The sequence below is a fragment of the Panicum virgatum genome, chromosome 9N (assembly GCF_016808335.1).
Source record: "Panicum virgatum strain AP13 chromosome 9N, P.virgatum_v5, whole genome shotgun sequence".
Lineage (NCBI taxonomy): Eukaryota > Viridiplantae > Streptophyta > Magnoliopsida > Poales > Poaceae > Panicum > Panicum virgatum.
The window spans coordinates 10,594,301-10,611,553 of NC_053153.1; the positions used below are offsets into that span (position 1 = coordinate 10,594,301).

Below are 17,253 nucleotides of genomic sequence, written 5' to 3' on the forward strand. Positions count from 1 at the left end.
CTTCCCTCCCTCTCTCGCCTCGCCTGTACCCCTACTACAGGCACCTCTGGTGCAAGATAATACAGTGCCATCGCACACCCCCTTGCTGGACGTACGGCCCCGCGGCCGGAACCAGGATAAACCCGCGCGTTACTGTGTTGCCTCTTGCATCAACATCTGGGACGAGGAAACACGCAACATTACTAGTTGGGATCCGGACCGCCGGGTCAGGACACCGACAGATTCGTCGTGAAAAGTTACACTCATCCCTAAAAAGGTTTACAAATAGACTTTATTTAGTATTTCATGCAGGCAAGATTCTCTTTTCGGAATGCGTGCGCTAAGAATTCCCTAGCGGGAACCAAACAAGGCCTAAGTTCATCTCTTCTACAGGTGTGCAAAACTGTAAACTTGCACACTAAATTAGCAATACTAAAAAAATCTAAATATTCTTTTGTGAGAAAAAAAAACGAACATAGAAGTGCCCGCCCTTTTCTCCATGCGTATTCTATTGGAACTAGCTTGCATATGGTCGATACCATCAACTAAAAATAATCTATAGCAGCCTGGCAAAAAAAAATAAAGGCAACAGAAGCATAATCCATGTTATGTTTATTCCAAATATATCCTGATCCTTATCGGTATACCGTATATCTCTTTCCTGAAGGCACCATCATCTCAGTCATCATAGAAAGGACAGGCTAACCGAACCGATTGCAACAGGTATGATGCACCTGTCAGAGCAAAAGGCGGCTGTCTTTAAATTGCTGCTGGGCAGTAAAGAAATAAAGATTTGTGTGGTGTTAAAGTCACCACGCAAAGATATTAAGCTAAGCATATGCTAGCTTGCTCAAGCACTTGTATAAAAAGACAAGAAGATTCAAGCGACATAGAATCAAGTTGAGTGATACCATAGCCGCCAAAATACCCTTGTGGCCAGTCACACATTAGATCGAGTGCTCTAAAGTCTAAACAATTGTCACAACATTGTGGGCATCGTTCTGCATTTGATAGGTTGTTACCAAATCTTGCTTGCTTAGATTTGCTTGGTGCTGATTGCTGAAGAACAATCAGTCCGAAAGGTACGTGGATGCTTGTTAGTTAAGAAACTTGTGTTTTTAGGATCACAAATTAATTGATTATACCGGTATAAATAATAGTGCCATTTTCCCACCATAAAAGTGAGTACTTGCGCGTAATTTCTCCTTTTATATATGGAAATTTATTTACATATAACTAATTCATTTTTAGATTAAGGGAAGTGTTCCAGCCTTGAACAACATATAAGTGATTCATGCTTACAAATTACAATCGTGGTATTTAACTAGATAATCCGAGCCTTTTATTCAGTAAGTGAACCACAACGCAAGTGATAACCATTAGATTTTCTGGTTGTAACGTGATTGTACAAAAGCTAAAACATTACCCATATATAGCTTGTTGGTCTTTATTTACGTCTACTAGGCATCCAAAACCGCTTTCTGCTCACGCAGCTTAAGCCCCTGGTTTTGCGACTGCTAGCTCACCAACTTCGTGGGAACGGGGCTCCTTTTGCACGGTCAAGTCACCTTTCAGTGCCACGGCTGCGTGCGGACATGCCAATGCGCCGTGGCGTGTTTCTGCGGGCGACACGTGTCACTAACCCGCACGACAATACCCATGCTTGCATCATTGCATGGATAGTGACGGCCGGTTTGGCTAGTTGGTTGCATTACCATTCTAATGGTACTTATGTAGTGTTACTTGATGAGCATAACGATGTATTTTAAATCAAACCATAATTGTTTTAATTTTTATTATGGAACAAAACATATTAATTCTTGTGGTTGTGGGTTGTGGCCGTATATCTGTATCTATCTATATCTATATCTATATCTATTTCTAAAGCGAGTAAGGTTTCCACCTCAAATTTTGGTTTGGCCCGTCTTGTGTTATTGACAGATGGGGATTTAGTCCATCTTGTATGCAAGTCCGATCAGCCCTCCGTAAACAATTATTATATGTATCCGATACATATACCAAGTTTGTCCGTAGCAATACACGGGCATAATTTCTAGTTATTATAAAAAAGAACTAGGAACAAAAGTGCGTGATAAAGATTGATAGCAAATCCGGCTCCTCCTTTTGCAAAAATGCCCACCAAATTAAAATCTCGTCAGGCTCCAAGTAACATCTTCACATACGACCCAACTGTTTATTCATCAAACACCATACTTAGTCAATACAACTATATACAAGCATCAGGAATAAAGACATGATGATCAACAGATGATGATGATGCCATCCGTATCTAATGGAGAACGTCGCCGTCCAAACAGAGGAACAGAACAATGACTCGTCGAAACAGAGGAACAGAGAATCGGCCGTCGATCGAATTCAGGCCAAGACCGCGACAGTGCACGCGCGCTTTTGGTTTGTCAGATTCAGATGGAGTAGCCGTCAAGGCGTCAAAGTGGCTGCTTTGTTGTTTGCGTCTCCTGGTGGTTGGTGCAGACCCACCGGATAAAATGCTCGAAGAAGGCGTCCGCTCCTACGCAAGCAATCGAGCGCTGTTCCGATCCATGCAGAGATCTTTGCTGTAGATGACATAGCCGCTGACGCTCAAGCCTTTGCCTGGTGTGCGCGCGTCTAATGTAATTGGCATGCACTATTTTTTTTTCTATAGTTGATTTGTTCGTAGTACTATTTTGTTTTCAAGCCATTTACTGTTACACTTTGTTGAAATCAACTACTCCCACCTTTTAAATTATAGGTCGTTTTGACAACTTTAGATACATTAATTTTTCTATACATCTAGATATAACGTATATCTAGGTGCAAAGAAAAATTGTGTATCTAGATTTATCAAAACAATCTACAATTTCAAACGGGGGGAGTAACAAGCAAAGCTACACTTAGCAGAGCCATGCAAATCAAGAGGGGCTGAATATGGTCATGAACATTTTCTAAGCCTGGATTTCGATTGCTATTTAGACACTATTTTGGATTCTTCCAGCTAATTTATTTGCAGATTAGCTGGAATTAGCTAGCATGAACCAGCTAACAGGATAGTAGTTGTTATTTAGCATGTTAGAAGAGGTTTAGCTGCGGATTAGCTGGTCCCGTTTGGATAATTATTGGATCCACCCTAGCTAAAATTAGCACATATATTAATTAGCCGATGGATCCAAACAGACTTTTAGTATTTTGCATATCTTGCATGAGTGAATTCTTACTGTATGAATCTCACAGAGAATAATATAGCTCTTGTAAAATCGTGGAAATTTCCCTAGCTCGATGCACTGCCACCGCCAGTGGCCAGGTACTTGGATACCGGCGTGCATGTAAAACGATGAACGTGACCGGGATGCTTGTGCGTATGCAGGGGCTGCACTTTCCAGTGTAATTGCTCCCGTGGGTAACTAGGTGGCGGGTTTCGATCATAGGACGACGTAAGAAATGACGGTGCTCATGAAACTGACAGCTCCTCGTTTGTTCTTAATTAGTCCGCTGACGTCCTTCTGTTACGTCATTTCAGTTCATCGCTTTCTTTTTCAGTTCTCTTGATGACTTCGAGGACGCATAATAAGATCACCAGATGATATGAAGAAGGTATGCATTAGAGTTAAAGCAAGCTAGCTGCACTGCACCGCGTTTAATTTAAAGATGAGATTTGGAGACAGGATGGATTAGTTTTTGCAGCCATAAGACATGCATATATATCCTTACTGGCCCATTCTTTTCTCTACTCTCTTTCAATTGGATGAGGATGAGATTTGGAGACAGGATGGATTAGTTTAATAGAATCTGAGTCCAGCCAGGCTCACAGTTGATTAGGAGGATCCTTGTAGCTTGAGTACCTGATCCAACTTAGCGCGTAACTATAATTTTAATAATACTGTCCTAGGAGATATGTCCATCACGTTTATAATAGGTTTTACAAGAAAACCCCGGAAAGGACTAAAAAAATATAAAATGGTTTAAAATCGTGCCAAATATATATCATGAATAGGATGCTTATGGTGTGATGCTACCGTGTTTAGTTACAGTTTCTTGGTAGAGCTGGAGCTGAAATATAATGTTTTGTTAAAGAGTAAGTTGTAATCAGGAAGCCTCTTTTTTTTTATTTCTGAACTTGATTTGAAATATTTTGTGATAGTGAACTTAGTTTGAAATATTTTGTGATAGTGTCCTGATCATTGCATTAATCAGCATTAACTGTGAAATTATGTAGCTAGGGGCTCCTAAGCGACATCAGTTCATGATCCGTGTAGCGAACGTGCCTCTAGTTGAATTAGTTAGGTGGCTCTAGTAGCCCTCAACAAGTCCTAGGTTCGACGCCTCGTTGGAGCGAGTTTTCAGATTGGGGTTAAAAAAAATCTCCCTCGCTGACATAGTCAAGGTTCGGGAGTTCTCGACTAGGAAACTGGTTGCTTCCTCCTAATGAAATATGTTGGGGTCGTCAATACCCCGGTCGAGTTTTTTCATGATACGTGTAGTAGTAGGATAATTTGGGTTGGATCTCTGATCCTCGCGTGTGAGACAGTAGCAGGAGAAAGTTCCATATTATGCTTCCACATCTCAGCGTGATTCTTGTTCTCGAATGAGGACCATGCCGGCAAACTTCTTTGAACAATATCCTTAATCTCTTTATTTTTGTACCGTTCTTGTTGAAAATTCATGTCCTCATTTTTATCTGTCTATTTCATGTGAGTCCCTAGATTAGATTAGCAAACTATGGGTGAGAAAGAGCTATGCACATACACCTATGTACAAATGTACAATCCTACGGCTGTACGTGGTCAATCTAATGCCTAAGCTCGGTTGGCAGTTCAGGCTCCGGCGACCAGCCGCCGGAGCGCGTCTTTCGAGGCCGCGACGTCCCTTCCGGCGACGAACGGGTGCGCAAGAAGCTGCGCCACCGACGCCCGTTTTGTGTAGTCCTGCAGGCACGCGGCTACGAACGCCCGGAGCTCCGGCGACGCCGCGCCGTCCGGCAGCGAAGGCAGCTCGCCGAAGCAGATGGCGCACATCAGTGCCGCCCAGCTCGGCTTCTGCCCGGCGGGGAGGAGCGGGTACCGGCCCATGAGGAGCTCGAGGACGGTCACGCCCAGGCTCCAGATGTCGGCGGCGCAGGGGTCGGCGTGGCCGTGGCGCTCCGTGTCGAACCGTTCGGGGCTCATGTAGGCGGCGGTACCCTCGTAGGCGGCGCAGTGGTCGCCGGCGCGGGAGAGGACCTTGGCGATGCCGAAATCGGCGATCTTGACCTCCCCGGCCGCGCTGACGAGCAGGTTCGCCGGCTTGACGTCGCGGTGGATGACGCGGCGCGCGTGGAGGTGCGCCAGGCCGGACAGCGCCTGCGCCGCGACCTCGGCGAGCGCGAGCTCCGGGAACGCCCCGCGCCGGGCCACGACGGCGTCCAGCGAGCCGCCGTCCACCAGCTCGAGCAGGAGCGCGACGTCGCCAGAGGCCGGCGCCGCGGGGAGCACGGAGTGGCACCGCACGACGTGCGGCGAGCAGTCGGCGCGCCGCAGGGCGTCCACCTCCGCCGCGGCCCCCGGGTCCCCGCGGTGCAGCACCTTGAGCGCGTACAGAGCCGACGTCCGGCGGTGGGCGACCTTGTACACCGTTCCCCCGTTCCCGCGCCCCAGCACGGTGAGCCTGTCGAAGTCCGAGAGCCGGAACTCTCCGTCAGCACGCGACACGGACGTCGACGCCGCCGCCGCCGGTGGGTTGGGGTGCCGGAACGCGCACGAGGGCACGTCGAGGGAGATGTGCAGCTGGGGAAGCCTCCTCTCCCTGACAGTCAGAGCCATTGGCGCTTGGACAAATCACAGAGAAACTAGGAATATCTTGAGATCAATGGGATGGAAGGGAAGGATTGCTGCAACACATGTGGTGTGCTTATATAGTCCCAAGACTGATTAATTTATGGCTTGAGCTGATTGTGCCCAAAGAGTGATGGGCAACCGCCAGTAATTTTCTGATTTGATTTCTTTCCCTTTTTTTACTCCAAGATTTTTACTTGGAAAATGATATGGAACTTTCTGAACAGTGCAAGCAACATCTACCTGCACCTGTTCTTGGTGGACGAGAGATGCAGGAGCCATGGCAACAAGGTTTGGTCCATGGAGAGCCTTATGAGATGGACATTGCACAGGTAGGCGGCAAGAATGTTCTCACGAGCATAATCTACAACTCCAAGCACCCTGGGGGGTCTTTGGGTAGCCATTGGGATGGAGACGGCGTGGTGTGACCTGCGGCCCAAAATCTCGACGGCTCCGCCGTCATCGTAGAATAATCGTGCCATTTTTAATTAGCATGGTATTTAATTAGCCGAGAAGATCCCCGGATAATCATAAGTGATTACACGGTATTTAATTAGCATGCCTGCATTTATTTTTTCTATAGTAAATTGCTATTTATAGTAACCTGATCAAAGCAGAGATTAGCAAGGTTGATCCAGTTTTTCAGAAAGGAAAAAAGAAACAAGGTTTGATCCATATTCCACTGAGGTGAGGGCCGCCGCTAAGCCATAGCCAGTCGTCAAAGATGAATCAACAAAGCCGCTCGATTCAGGAGTGAGCTCACGTTTGTTTGTTAATGGCGTTGCGTGCGCCGTGTGGCATCAGTTGCGACCGAGACCGTCATCTAATATCTTAGTGTAAGAGTATCTCCAAGAGCTTTTGTATTTTGGGTGAGTTAGCTAAAAAAAAGAAAGACAAAAAAATTCCTATCCAACAAAAATTCTATCTACCTTGTCTTCTATCCTCGTTTTCTATTCAGAAGGTGTCGCTGACCATTTTTGCCTAGCGTTGAGCGCTAGCCATCTCTTTTTAGATTTTGGAGGAGCCGTTGGATTTCGTCTCTTTTTCGCTAGCTATTTCGTTTTACATAATAGCTATATCAAAATTTTAACTATCCATAGATAAAAAAAGCTCTTGGAGATGATCTAAGGAAGACACAAAGAGACGAGTCATTTAGTTACATGCGGCAATTAACATGGGTAAGCAAAGATACTCGTAAACTGGATAAGCACGTCATATGAAAATGGACTATATTTTCGGAGTTGGGACCACTACTCTGGCATCTTTTCCTTATAGATGTTCTAAAAATATTTACGAATATATTTATGACCAAAACTAAGCAACAGGTTCAACGTTTTCCACTTGTTGAGAGACGGCGCTTGCTCAGAACAATTAGATGGACTGGAAGTCTGCCTAATTGTAAGCGCTTAACTGGGCGTTTCAATGGGCGAAGCGGAGCAATAATGTAAAAATATCCTCAAAGAAATACATTTCTTAATGCAAAAAACTTCAAATTAGAAGGAAAAAAAAGTAAAACAAAATCGCAAGACAATCCTAATCTGTATCAATTATGATTCAATAAAATCCTATGTGAATTGTGATTTGCCCACGCAAGAACTATGCACGCAGCAGCTTTTGCACGATTGCTGACGCCATACACTCGACAACACTAACCCTTCCCAAAGAAGAAAGGGACTATCGTTCATTCAATTCAAGCATGGTTTTGACCCAAACTGAGGAAGACTCCAATGCATCTGCAGAATACCGTTTCCGGTGCTACGGCAGGCACATTCAAAAATTGCAGCATGTTCCAACAGTCTCAAGGATCCAGGATGCCAGATACATCTCGACCTCGACCAGTACCAATACACTTTGCCCCAAAAAAGGAACCTCTGCCTGAAAAAGAAAATCCTCGGCCAAACCTAATTGACAAATCCTCCACAATGCTAATGTTTTTTTTTCTTTCACATGTTTTGGCATCTGCCCGTTCCATGACATAACCAACACTGTGCCACTAAACAAGGATGACACCAGAAAGGCTTGGCAGACAAACAACTCCCAGAGAATCATCTTTCAACAATACCCATCGGAAACAAGCAAAGGCCTTCCCTCACAATTGGGTCCTGAAATTTTGGGAGAACAAGGGTTAGAGTTCTCATAGATCTCATGGACGTGTACTGGGTCAACTAAGATCAAATTACAAATTTGCAATGAATACGATTCTGATTCAAAACTATTGGTATGTCAACATTTCTGGAGCAGGTATGACCCCTCACGTATTCCATACAAGCTATTATATTAAAAAAAAGATTGATACTTATAGAATGAACATGTAACCAACAAGACAGCACACAGACTTTTGAGGTTCTAGCGACACAGACAAAAGAACGCAGCCGACCCAAAAGAAAAAGGGCATTTCTCCACTTAAAAGGGAGTGCTCTATTCTTAGCTTCAAAATTGCAGATGGCTACTAAAACATATAAATACTTTGACATTGTCTCTCCAACTGTATTTTGAATTACATTCATTGTTGAGCTAGGACAACATCTAGATTTCACTGGAATCCTAAAGACTAACACCCATATTGGTGTCATCAAGACACTTGTATTTCTAAAACCCTTTCAGAGTTAATACAAGTATTGACTCAATACTACGATCCTACCAGTGTCCCGCATACGTAAATAAAACATAACACATTTGGAACTCGATCATTCTGCTGTGTGCTTTTCTTTATAATTCGGATCACACATATAATGTCTAAATCTTTTTGCAGCTGCATGTCAACCCCTTCCTGATACTCCATCCAATTTTGATAGATATATTTCAAAAACTTAAATATCCAAAAATGATAGCTACATTTGCTATTGGCATGAGTTGTGACAATAAATAGCACTAGTAACGAGGAGTTTCCAGTTAAAACATTGGAGGACTAACAAAAAATCTGTGTTGTATTTATTAGATTGATAAGCACACTTGTCCTTGGTCATTGTGCCATATGCAAATATATCTATCAAAATTGGATGGAGGGAGTATTTAAGAGTTATAAAATTTTGGAAGACATCTTAAAAGGGACAGATTTAGTCATTTCTTGTGCCAGGAGCAAGAATAATTAATAATGGGACAACCATGTAGTTAAATGCTACTGATTACGAAGCCTCCAGACTTGTCATCGCTAAATGTGCACAAACAACACTCTAATTCCAATAAAACTGACTGCTAATTGTAACATAACAAATTTGGAAAGATGACATAAGAAATGTAGTTTGCATATCACCTTTGAGTTCTGATAATTTACTACTTTACATCCTAAAACATAAAAGGGATAAGATATGCAACCATTAGAGTTTCTGACTAGAAAAATGTGAATGAAATCTCAAGTCATGAATTGCTAGTGAAAGAATTTCCAGAGATGCTCAATAGCCACTAGTGGCTAATATATGAACATTTTTTCAATGTGTACAATTATATCCAGATGTACAAAGCTTTTCAATGATATACTTAAAGCAACTAAATATGTTGTAAACAAGAACACAACAATTCATAACAGTGGCTAATCGAGCTTTTGCTGCATGTATCCAAATTTGTTAATAACAGATCGTGAAAACTAAATAACATTACATAGCGTTCAACAGTTTTTATTGTTACTTTGGCAACATGCATATACATGATTAACAGAACTTCAGAAATCAGAACAAATGGCATTTGTATAGTAAAAGTATGAAATATCTGTTCCATGTCTTAAACTCAACAAAAACTATAATCAACGTTGTTTACCTAGACAATGTTGGCATTGTAGGCTGCACAAAGTTGAAGAAGCACACTTTTGTTAGCTGGGTCCACATGCTGCTCAATGACAGGACCAAACCTCCCAGGAGACTGTGCAGAAAGGGTAGCCAAAGATGTGACAAGAAACTGTTTTGGATCATTTACTTCTTTCAAAAGGTCATCTTCACTCTTTCCAGCATATTGAAGCCGTACAAATGAGACGGAATAACCTGATGTCTTCTGAATATCCACTGCATCAGCACCATCGTTTTGCTCCTGTTGTGCTCCATCTTGATTCGTTCTGGACAACAGTGTGACAATACTATCAAGTAATTTGCCCCACAACTGGGCCGCAGCAGCATCCAAAAGCACCGCAGACTCACATAGCAACTTTGTTGAAGCAACTGCTGTCAGCTTAACTTCAAGAGCACCTTTGATCAATTTGAGATTGGGAATCCAAAAACGCGGAAGGATTTGGGTGAAAAGATTTGGTTGAATTGCATCAATGGAACTGACAAGAACACCTGATCCATATTTGACCAGCACTAAAGACATGAAGACAACAAGAGAATTCACAAACTTCACTGCCTGTCTAGTCTGTAGCCGAGTAAACAAAGCACTCCATATCTCACTTATGTAAGGGTTCATAATGTCCAAACCAACATTTTCCACTAGCGTATTCAGCATGTAGAATGCAGAATCTTCAGTGCTGCTTCGTGAGAGGAGGCTACGGGATATTGCCAAGATATTCGGAAGCCTGCCCTCTTGGTTTAGCTCATTTGGAATTTTCCTAAGGAATGCTCGCAGCAAACGAACCAAGGCAGGAACACATGGTGGCCGGTCCCAAGTGGCATTACTAAGAAGGACACCAAATAGCTGCATGTAATTCTGCGAGAGAGGTGGTCGGCTCAAATTGACAAGTTGGGCAAATATCTGAAAAGCATACGGCCAGAACTCTGAGATGTCCTCAACCAATATCCTCTGGAGCACTGGGAAGAGGCTGGCCTCAAAAGCAGGGAGCAATGTCGGGTCCTGCTCACCAGTACGGCCAATAACTGCTGATAGAGCCTCAAACAAGTAATGGTTGAAGTCAGGGTTCTTGGGGTTATTGCACACTTCCATGAGAATACCCACAAGACGAGTGGTGATCTCGTGAATAATTTGACCAGCTATATTAGCGATCCCAAGCACCCGCATCAGGCACTTCATCAGATAGGGATTTTCATATGAATCGGGGAAACTTAGTGCTGTGGACAGGTTCTGAATGATCTGTGGGGCATACGGATTGATATCAGTAGCAACATAGCGTGGAGACCTGGAATTGCAAAACAAAACCGTGTAACAAATAGGTTAGGCTAAAAATGTAACTCTGCATTTGCATTTCCTATTTCTTTGTATTGCATAAAAGTAAAAGGGAAGCGGGAAGCGGATACACATAATACATCATCAGCCTATGATCAGAATTGGTAAAGATGATTTGGATATCACGAAATAATTAAGGACGTCTTTTGTACAGAACAAAATACACACAGCAGAGTCAATCAGTAAGCTTGCATGAACAATTCGCTACTGCAAGCAAATCTGTTCCAGCAGTAAAACTAACATTTGGAAGATGTACTAATTATCAACTTCTGCCCACAAAAATTTCAGTGTACATAACATGGCATGCTCATGTCAGAATTAAAGAGAATTAAAAGGAGCACAACTAATTCCTTAGTGCTAATCAACAGCTAATGCAGCATTTATTCTAGAGCACATGAACTGAGAAGGCACAGCAGCATATACGGCTAACAAGAAAAGGCAAACAAGGAAAGTTCTAGCTTGTCAGCATCAGACACACAAATGCATTGTTTTTGTCTATTTAACACACTAATGCAGAGTTGACAAGAAAACTAGCAGTCTAAATTAGAAGGAAACTAACTCGCATGACACTAGCGCACATGGTTATATGCTCTTCTATTATAGAATTGAAAGAAATGGTGGCTTGAGGATCTAACTAAATCCATTATAACTAATAGAGCATTGGATAGAAGACAACTCAAACAGCATAAGTTCAAGGTATAAGCTGCTCATTCCTAGTGCAAGTATGAAACCATTTTGCCAATAGGTAATTTGGCTCAGCATTTCGACCCGAAAGGTACCCTACGGAACTACTTCCATATAAACTGTGACAAAAGAGGATATAACATGAAAGCCAAAATTGACAAATTTTGGTGGGGTGTTGTTGGAACTTTACGCACCTGGTCACTGTGCTCACCCCTGGTACCGGGACCGCATCCTTGATGATCAGTAGGTTCTCGATAAAGGTCGCAGCATATGAATGAACAACATTTGACTCATGTGTCAAAAACCTCACCACACTTGGTAACAATGCCAGTGCAGTTGCTTTGGGGATTTGAAACCTGAACTCCTTCAAGAACCTGAGGACAGTAGCCTTCAACATTGGCTCAGACTGCCAATCAGGGGCCTGGAGCTCAGGCACAATCACAGATGTAAAGAAGCTCTCCATGTCAACCACAGGTGTGCCACCACCAGTGGCACCAGGCTTCTGGATAACAGCGATAACAAGGTATATTGCAGCATCCTTCTCCTTCCAGTTGTTTGCCCGATCAGCTGCATATGCAGCCAACATTTGCTGAACCTGTGCTGACACAAGTGCAGCGACCTGGTCCCGGTAGTTCGCTGCAAGGCCTCTCAGCAACCGGCACGCAGCCCGTCTTAGCGTATCTGCATCGCTCCCCTCAGAGTCACGCCTGACATATTCCACCCAGTTGCCCTCAAACAACTCTTCATCCTCATCCCGCAGTCGCAGGTTAGGCACGACAACACTATCACATATCTGCTTCATTGCCTCAGGACTCCCGAACAAGGCATGGTGCACACTCTCAGCAACTGTAGTCAAGAACCTTATTGCAGTCACAGCGAGTCGCGCGCGGGATGGCGAAGCAGTCTGTGCCATGAGGAGCCCCCACACAGCCTCAACAAATTCCTTCAAGTATCCCCTGAACTCCTCCTCGTACTTCTCCATATAGAGCTGCAAGTTATCACAAACAGCAGCACGCAGGGCATCTGGGGCACCGTCTGCCTCAACAGGCGGTGGGTATGATGTGGTGAGGAAGGCACGGAACTCTGTCATCCACTGGCGCATGTTGTCCTCGAAGAACTCAGGCAGGTCGACTGAGTTAAGCGAGTAGAAGATCTCGCAGCAGAGGCGAAGGCACTCAAACACGGGGCGGAGCTCGAGCGGATTGACCGTGGTGGCCGCGGCCTGAAGTCGGCGGGATGCGAAGAGGAAGACCTCGAGGAGTGGGGCGGCAAAGATTTCGAGGCAGTACTTGAGGTCGAGGCGGAGGGCATTGTTGTCGAAGGCGTTGCGGAATCGGGAGAAGAGCGACGCCGCAGCGGCGAGCAAGGAATTGGTGGCGGCGACGTCCCCCGCGTTGACGGCGATGCCGAGGGAGGATACGATGGACGGGAGGAGCGACTCCCACCTGGCGGGGAAGTCGGACTCCGCGGCGGCGGCAAGGGCCTCGGAGAGCTGCGCCTGGATGAGGGGCGGGGCGGTGAGGAGGAGCTGGAGGAGGTTCGCCTTGATGATGGCGCAGTCGGAGGCGGGGAGGCGGTCGGCGGCGTCGTCGGCCTCCTCGTCGGCCTTGGGCCACCGGCGGCGGAGCAGGTTCTTGAAGTGGACCGAGGCCGCGAGGCGGGCCTGGAGGTCGTGTCGCGGGGAGGCGGAGAGGCCGAGGAGCGCGAGCGCGAAGCCCGGGGAGCCGGCGGCGGAGGAGATGCTCTGCTCGGCGGCGCGGCGCGCGGCGGCGTCGGGGGAGAGCGACTGCGCGAACCAGCCCGCGAGGGCGTCGAGCATCTCCGGCGGCACCTCCATTCTGCGCCGCCGCTGCTCGGCGATCTGGGTGGGATTGGGAGATCGGGGGTGGGGGTGGTGGCCTGGTGGGGTAGGGTGGGGAGGTAGGGTTTTTGAAATCCTCCCTTGCGTTTGCGTCTTTGCGACTTGCAAAGGAACTACGGGGCGGCCGGAAGGGGAGGGGGAGACAGGTAGAGAGAAATGGGGGAGACGTGGGAAGAAAAAGGGAAAAGACGAGAGCGGCTGGGTTTGGGCCATCATATTGGGCCTTCTGTTCTCCGGCCTTTTGAGAAAGCCCAATAAAGGCATTTTTTCATTTTTATATTTTAAAAAACAAAATTTTAAAAACATATGCCGTATAGGGAAATTTTCAAAAATGGGTGCATGTCGTCCATCCAAAGAGCGACAGGACCTAAATGTAAAAAAATACATTTAAATCCTGGTGCCCAGGGCGCATTAAACAGTGAACTTGTAAAACCGATATAAAATCGTAGAAAAAATCTAAAAAATACAAACTCAATTGTTCTGTATTCTATGAAACAAGATATACAACTTTTGTTATATAAAGTTTTTCATTTGATCAATGTATTTTACTCTATTTTAAATACCAGTTTAATGCACTTTTATTTAAATCTCAAGATCCATCATTTGGATGCATGTCATCTTTGGCCAGAGTGTTGCATATGGTGAGCATATGCTTGTACAAAATTAGTAGGCCCAGAAAACATTTCTAGAATAAGTTTTTAAATTAGATCTTGCAATATGTCTAGTTTAAATGTGATATTTATCCATGCCGCTGTGCTGAGTATTAGAAGTCATAACTTTTACAGTACCATTATTTTATCTCCTAAGAGCTATAAAAAAAGTTTAGTAAATTTTAGATAAGCACAACTAGACCAAATGAATTATTTCAGATTTTTCTAGGTACAAGAACTATTTTTCTTGATTTAGATACATTGATCAAATGAAAAACTTTATGTAACAAAAGTTGTAGATATTATTTCATAGAATACCGTACAGTTTAGTTTGTATTTTTCCGATTTTTCTATGATTTTATATCGATTTTACAAGTTTACTGTTTAATGCGCCCTGGGCGCCAGGACCTAAACATAAATTTTTTTATATTTAGGTCCTGTCGCCCACTGGATAAGCGACAGACACCCTGGGGTGACAAGCACCCATTTTTGAAAATTTCCCTATTCGACATATATTTTTTAAATTTTATTTTTTTTAATATAAAAATGAAAAAAAGGCCCCAATAAAGTATAGTAGAGGAAATTCAAAGCCCGGCCCAGTATACTGTTGGCGTTTCTCACGGCCCATCACTGACGCATCAGCAGCTTCGCGCACACGCACGCGCCTGGCATCCCCCACCAGAGCCGCCGTTCTCTCTTGGCGGTGTCTCTCCGGCGGAGCAGGGAGCAGTGGCTCGTCCCTCACCGCGCGAGGAGCTGGCACCTGGCGTGGAGGGCGCAGGAGAAGACAGAGGATGAGGGCCGTGGTGCAGCGCGTCCTCTCGGCCAGCGTCGAGGTGAGCGCCCTCCTCAACTCACTGCACGGTCGCAGTTTGCTCGGAATCTTGGTGGAGACGAGCCGTGAATGCTCCTTCTGGGTGGTCGCAGGTGGAGGGGCGAGTAGTGTCGGCGATCGGTCCTGGACTCCTCATACTCGTCGGCGTCCACGAGGCGGACACCGACTCCGACGCCGACTACATGTATAGACTCCTCTTCATCAATCCCCCTCTCACTTCCTCCAATTAGTGGCTTATTACTGCCAGCCATTGTCTCAATTATTGTCTGTTTAGACTTTACCCATTCTAATATCTTTGGAAGCTCACCAGAATCTGTAGTGGAAATTTGTTGATCCAGAGATCAGTTAGCTGTGTTGTGTTGGTTCACTGATCAGTTATTTGGGCTGGTGGAGTGATTGAATGATGATTCTTTGTAGATGATAAGATGAATTATGATATTGGTCACTTGTACAATGTACAACTAAGGTCATCTGTTGTGTGGATGCTCATTATATGAAGTACCAAAGGCAATCTGTGGCAGCTCACTAGGTTGCACTAATATTCTTTTGCAAAAATGAATACTTGGAAAACTTCGGTTGGTCTTGTTTCTTGCTCATTCATTTATCAAAGGTTGTCTACTCAGAATTTTTCTGATTTGTTGCCAACTTATTACCATCTTTTGATGAAATTTGTTTATGCCGAAATGTTCAGTTAACATGGCTTGCTATTATAGCGTTGGTTGCACTCTGATACCGTGTCTTATTTAGTTGTCGGAAGGTCCTCAACATGAGGCTATTTCCTAATGAGAAGACTGGGAAAGCATGGGATCAAAGTGTAAGCCCCAGATCCATCTTAGGTCCAATATAATAATATTGTCCTACTTGACAATGTTGATTGTCTTCCGTATTTCATATGAGCTTTGAAGATAAACTTTTTTCCTTCCTGCAGGTTATGCAGCGTAGCTTTGAAGTCCTATTAGGTAATGTAATGTGACCTTTTGCCCTCAGGTGATAATATTGATAACCTCCAGTAGGTCTGCTATTAACGACTCCATTTCTAAGCTGATATCTTATTCAGTCAGTCAGTTTACATTATATGGCATCCTGAAGGGTAACAAGCCAGATTTTCATGTGGCTATGCCACCTGCAAAAGCAAAACCGTTCTATGCTTCTCTAGTCGAAAAATTTCAGAGGTCATACTCGGCCGATTCAGTGAAAGGTAAGACATATTCATTTGCCATCCTGAACTCTTGATTATCAAATAAATGTTTTCTTTTGTTCAAAATGATATGCCTATGTTGGGATTGCCTTTTGTAGGTCATGAATTGTAACTTTTCCGTGCTTCTCATGGTCCTGAACATTCCTTTATGAGGGACACGTATTTCATGCCTGCTATGCTATGCTAATAACTTAGTATTTTCTTTAGTGATGTTTTCTAGTTGTTATGTTAAGTTTTTCACTTTGCTGATATATGGCCATGAGTATGTTTATGTATCAGGCGTCGTGCCTGTAAAGTTGTAGTGCACAATCTTCTTGCCGTTGGTTTTGTTCCTACTGTTCCATGTACATTTTAAAGATTTCTTCTGTAACATGAACAAGAATCTAATGTTGTTCCTACTTTGACTATTTTTGGCAGATGGCATTTTTGGAGCAATGATGAAGGTGCGTCTGAATGAAAAATATGTTGATTTCGGCTTTGCGTGTCATATGTTCTTTTCAGAATAAGAGTTACTTTGAAAGTCTTGCAAGTTTCTTTGGTAAATGATGGCCCAGTGACAATGCAAGTCGATTCACCCTCACTGCAAGGCGCTGCTCAGTCAAGGTGATTTTCCTCAAATTATCGAACTAATTTTGCTATTTGTTGTATTTTATACATGCTGACCGCAAAAGCATGCTTATACTTGGCTGATTTATTTGTCTTTATGCATTTGAATAGCAACGACGATGATGGTTTGCTTAGAGATGGTGAAGCAAGAGTACCTAAAGAGACATGCTAAATTCCCTGATCAATGTTCTCCGTTACATTATGCTCATGCAGAATTTTGACTTTGGGGTTGGAGCTGAAAGAAGCCATATGCTGTGCTTCTCTCTGACTTGTTGATCCCTGAGGAATATCAGTCTTGATTTTTGTTACAAGTTGACATGGATCCTGTCATTTGCACTCAAATTTATGTAAACCTTTTAGATGTTTGTCATTGGAAGTCACTTCCAACATTGTAACAGGCAGTCCAGACTAATTGCTTGTTATCCTATTCATTTTCTTGTGTGGGATGCTAGAGCTCATTATATGAGAGCACTAATATGAGATAATTGTATGAATGGATAGACTGAAAATGCATATGGTCACATGAA

General features: G+C 44.0%; 3 protein-coding genes across 4 annotated transcripts; 1 reads left to right on the forward strand and 2 right to left on the reverse strand.

Annotated features, from left to right (window-relative positions):
- Positions 1-4,670: 4,670 nt before the first annotated feature.
- LOC120693249 (mitogen-activated protein kinase kinase 9-like) lies at positions 4,671-5,920 on the reverse strand. Its single transcript, XM_039976659.1, has one exon. It carries the CDS (start codon positions 5,772-5,774, stop codon positions 4,791-4,793), a length of 984 nt encoding a protein of 327 aa, XP_039832593.1. The 5' UTR covers positions 5,775-5,920; the 3' UTR covers positions 4,671-4,790.
- A 1,521-nt stretch (positions 5,921-7,441) lies between these two features.
- Positions 7,442-13,579, reverse strand: LOC120689311 (exportin-2-like). Its single transcript, XM_039971609.1, has 3 exons — positions 11,771-13,579; positions 9,540-10,845; positions 7,442-7,888 (listed from the first exon to the last, which is right to left on the reverse strand). Exons 1-2 carry the CDS (start codon positions 13,411-13,413, stop codon positions 9,540-9,542), a joined length of 2,949 nt encoding a protein of 982 aa, XP_039827543.1. The 5' UTR covers positions 13,414-13,579; the 3' UTR covers positions 7,442-7,888.
- A 1,143-nt stretch (positions 13,580-14,722) lies between these two features.
- On the forward strand, positions 14,723-17,253 carry LOC120691276 (D-aminoacyl-tRNA deacylase-like). Of its 2 annotated transcripts, none has more exons than XM_039974317.1 (8): positions 14,723-14,923; positions 15,015-15,106; positions 15,670-15,736; positions 15,851-15,881; positions 15,980-16,120; positions 16,538-16,563; positions 16,650-16,723; positions 16,940-17,253. In XM_039974317.1, the coding sequence occupies exons 1-8, from the start codon at positions 14,882-14,884 to the stop codon at positions 16,992-16,994; spliced, it is 528 nt and encodes a 175-aa protein (XP_039830251.1). In that variant the 5' UTR covers positions 14,723-14,881; the 3' UTR covers positions 16,995-17,253. The 2 variants fall into 2 exon arrangements, with proteins under 2 accessions (XP_039830251.1, XP_039830250.1); XM_039974316.1 differs by having other exon boundaries at positions 14,728-14,923; positions 16,838-17,253.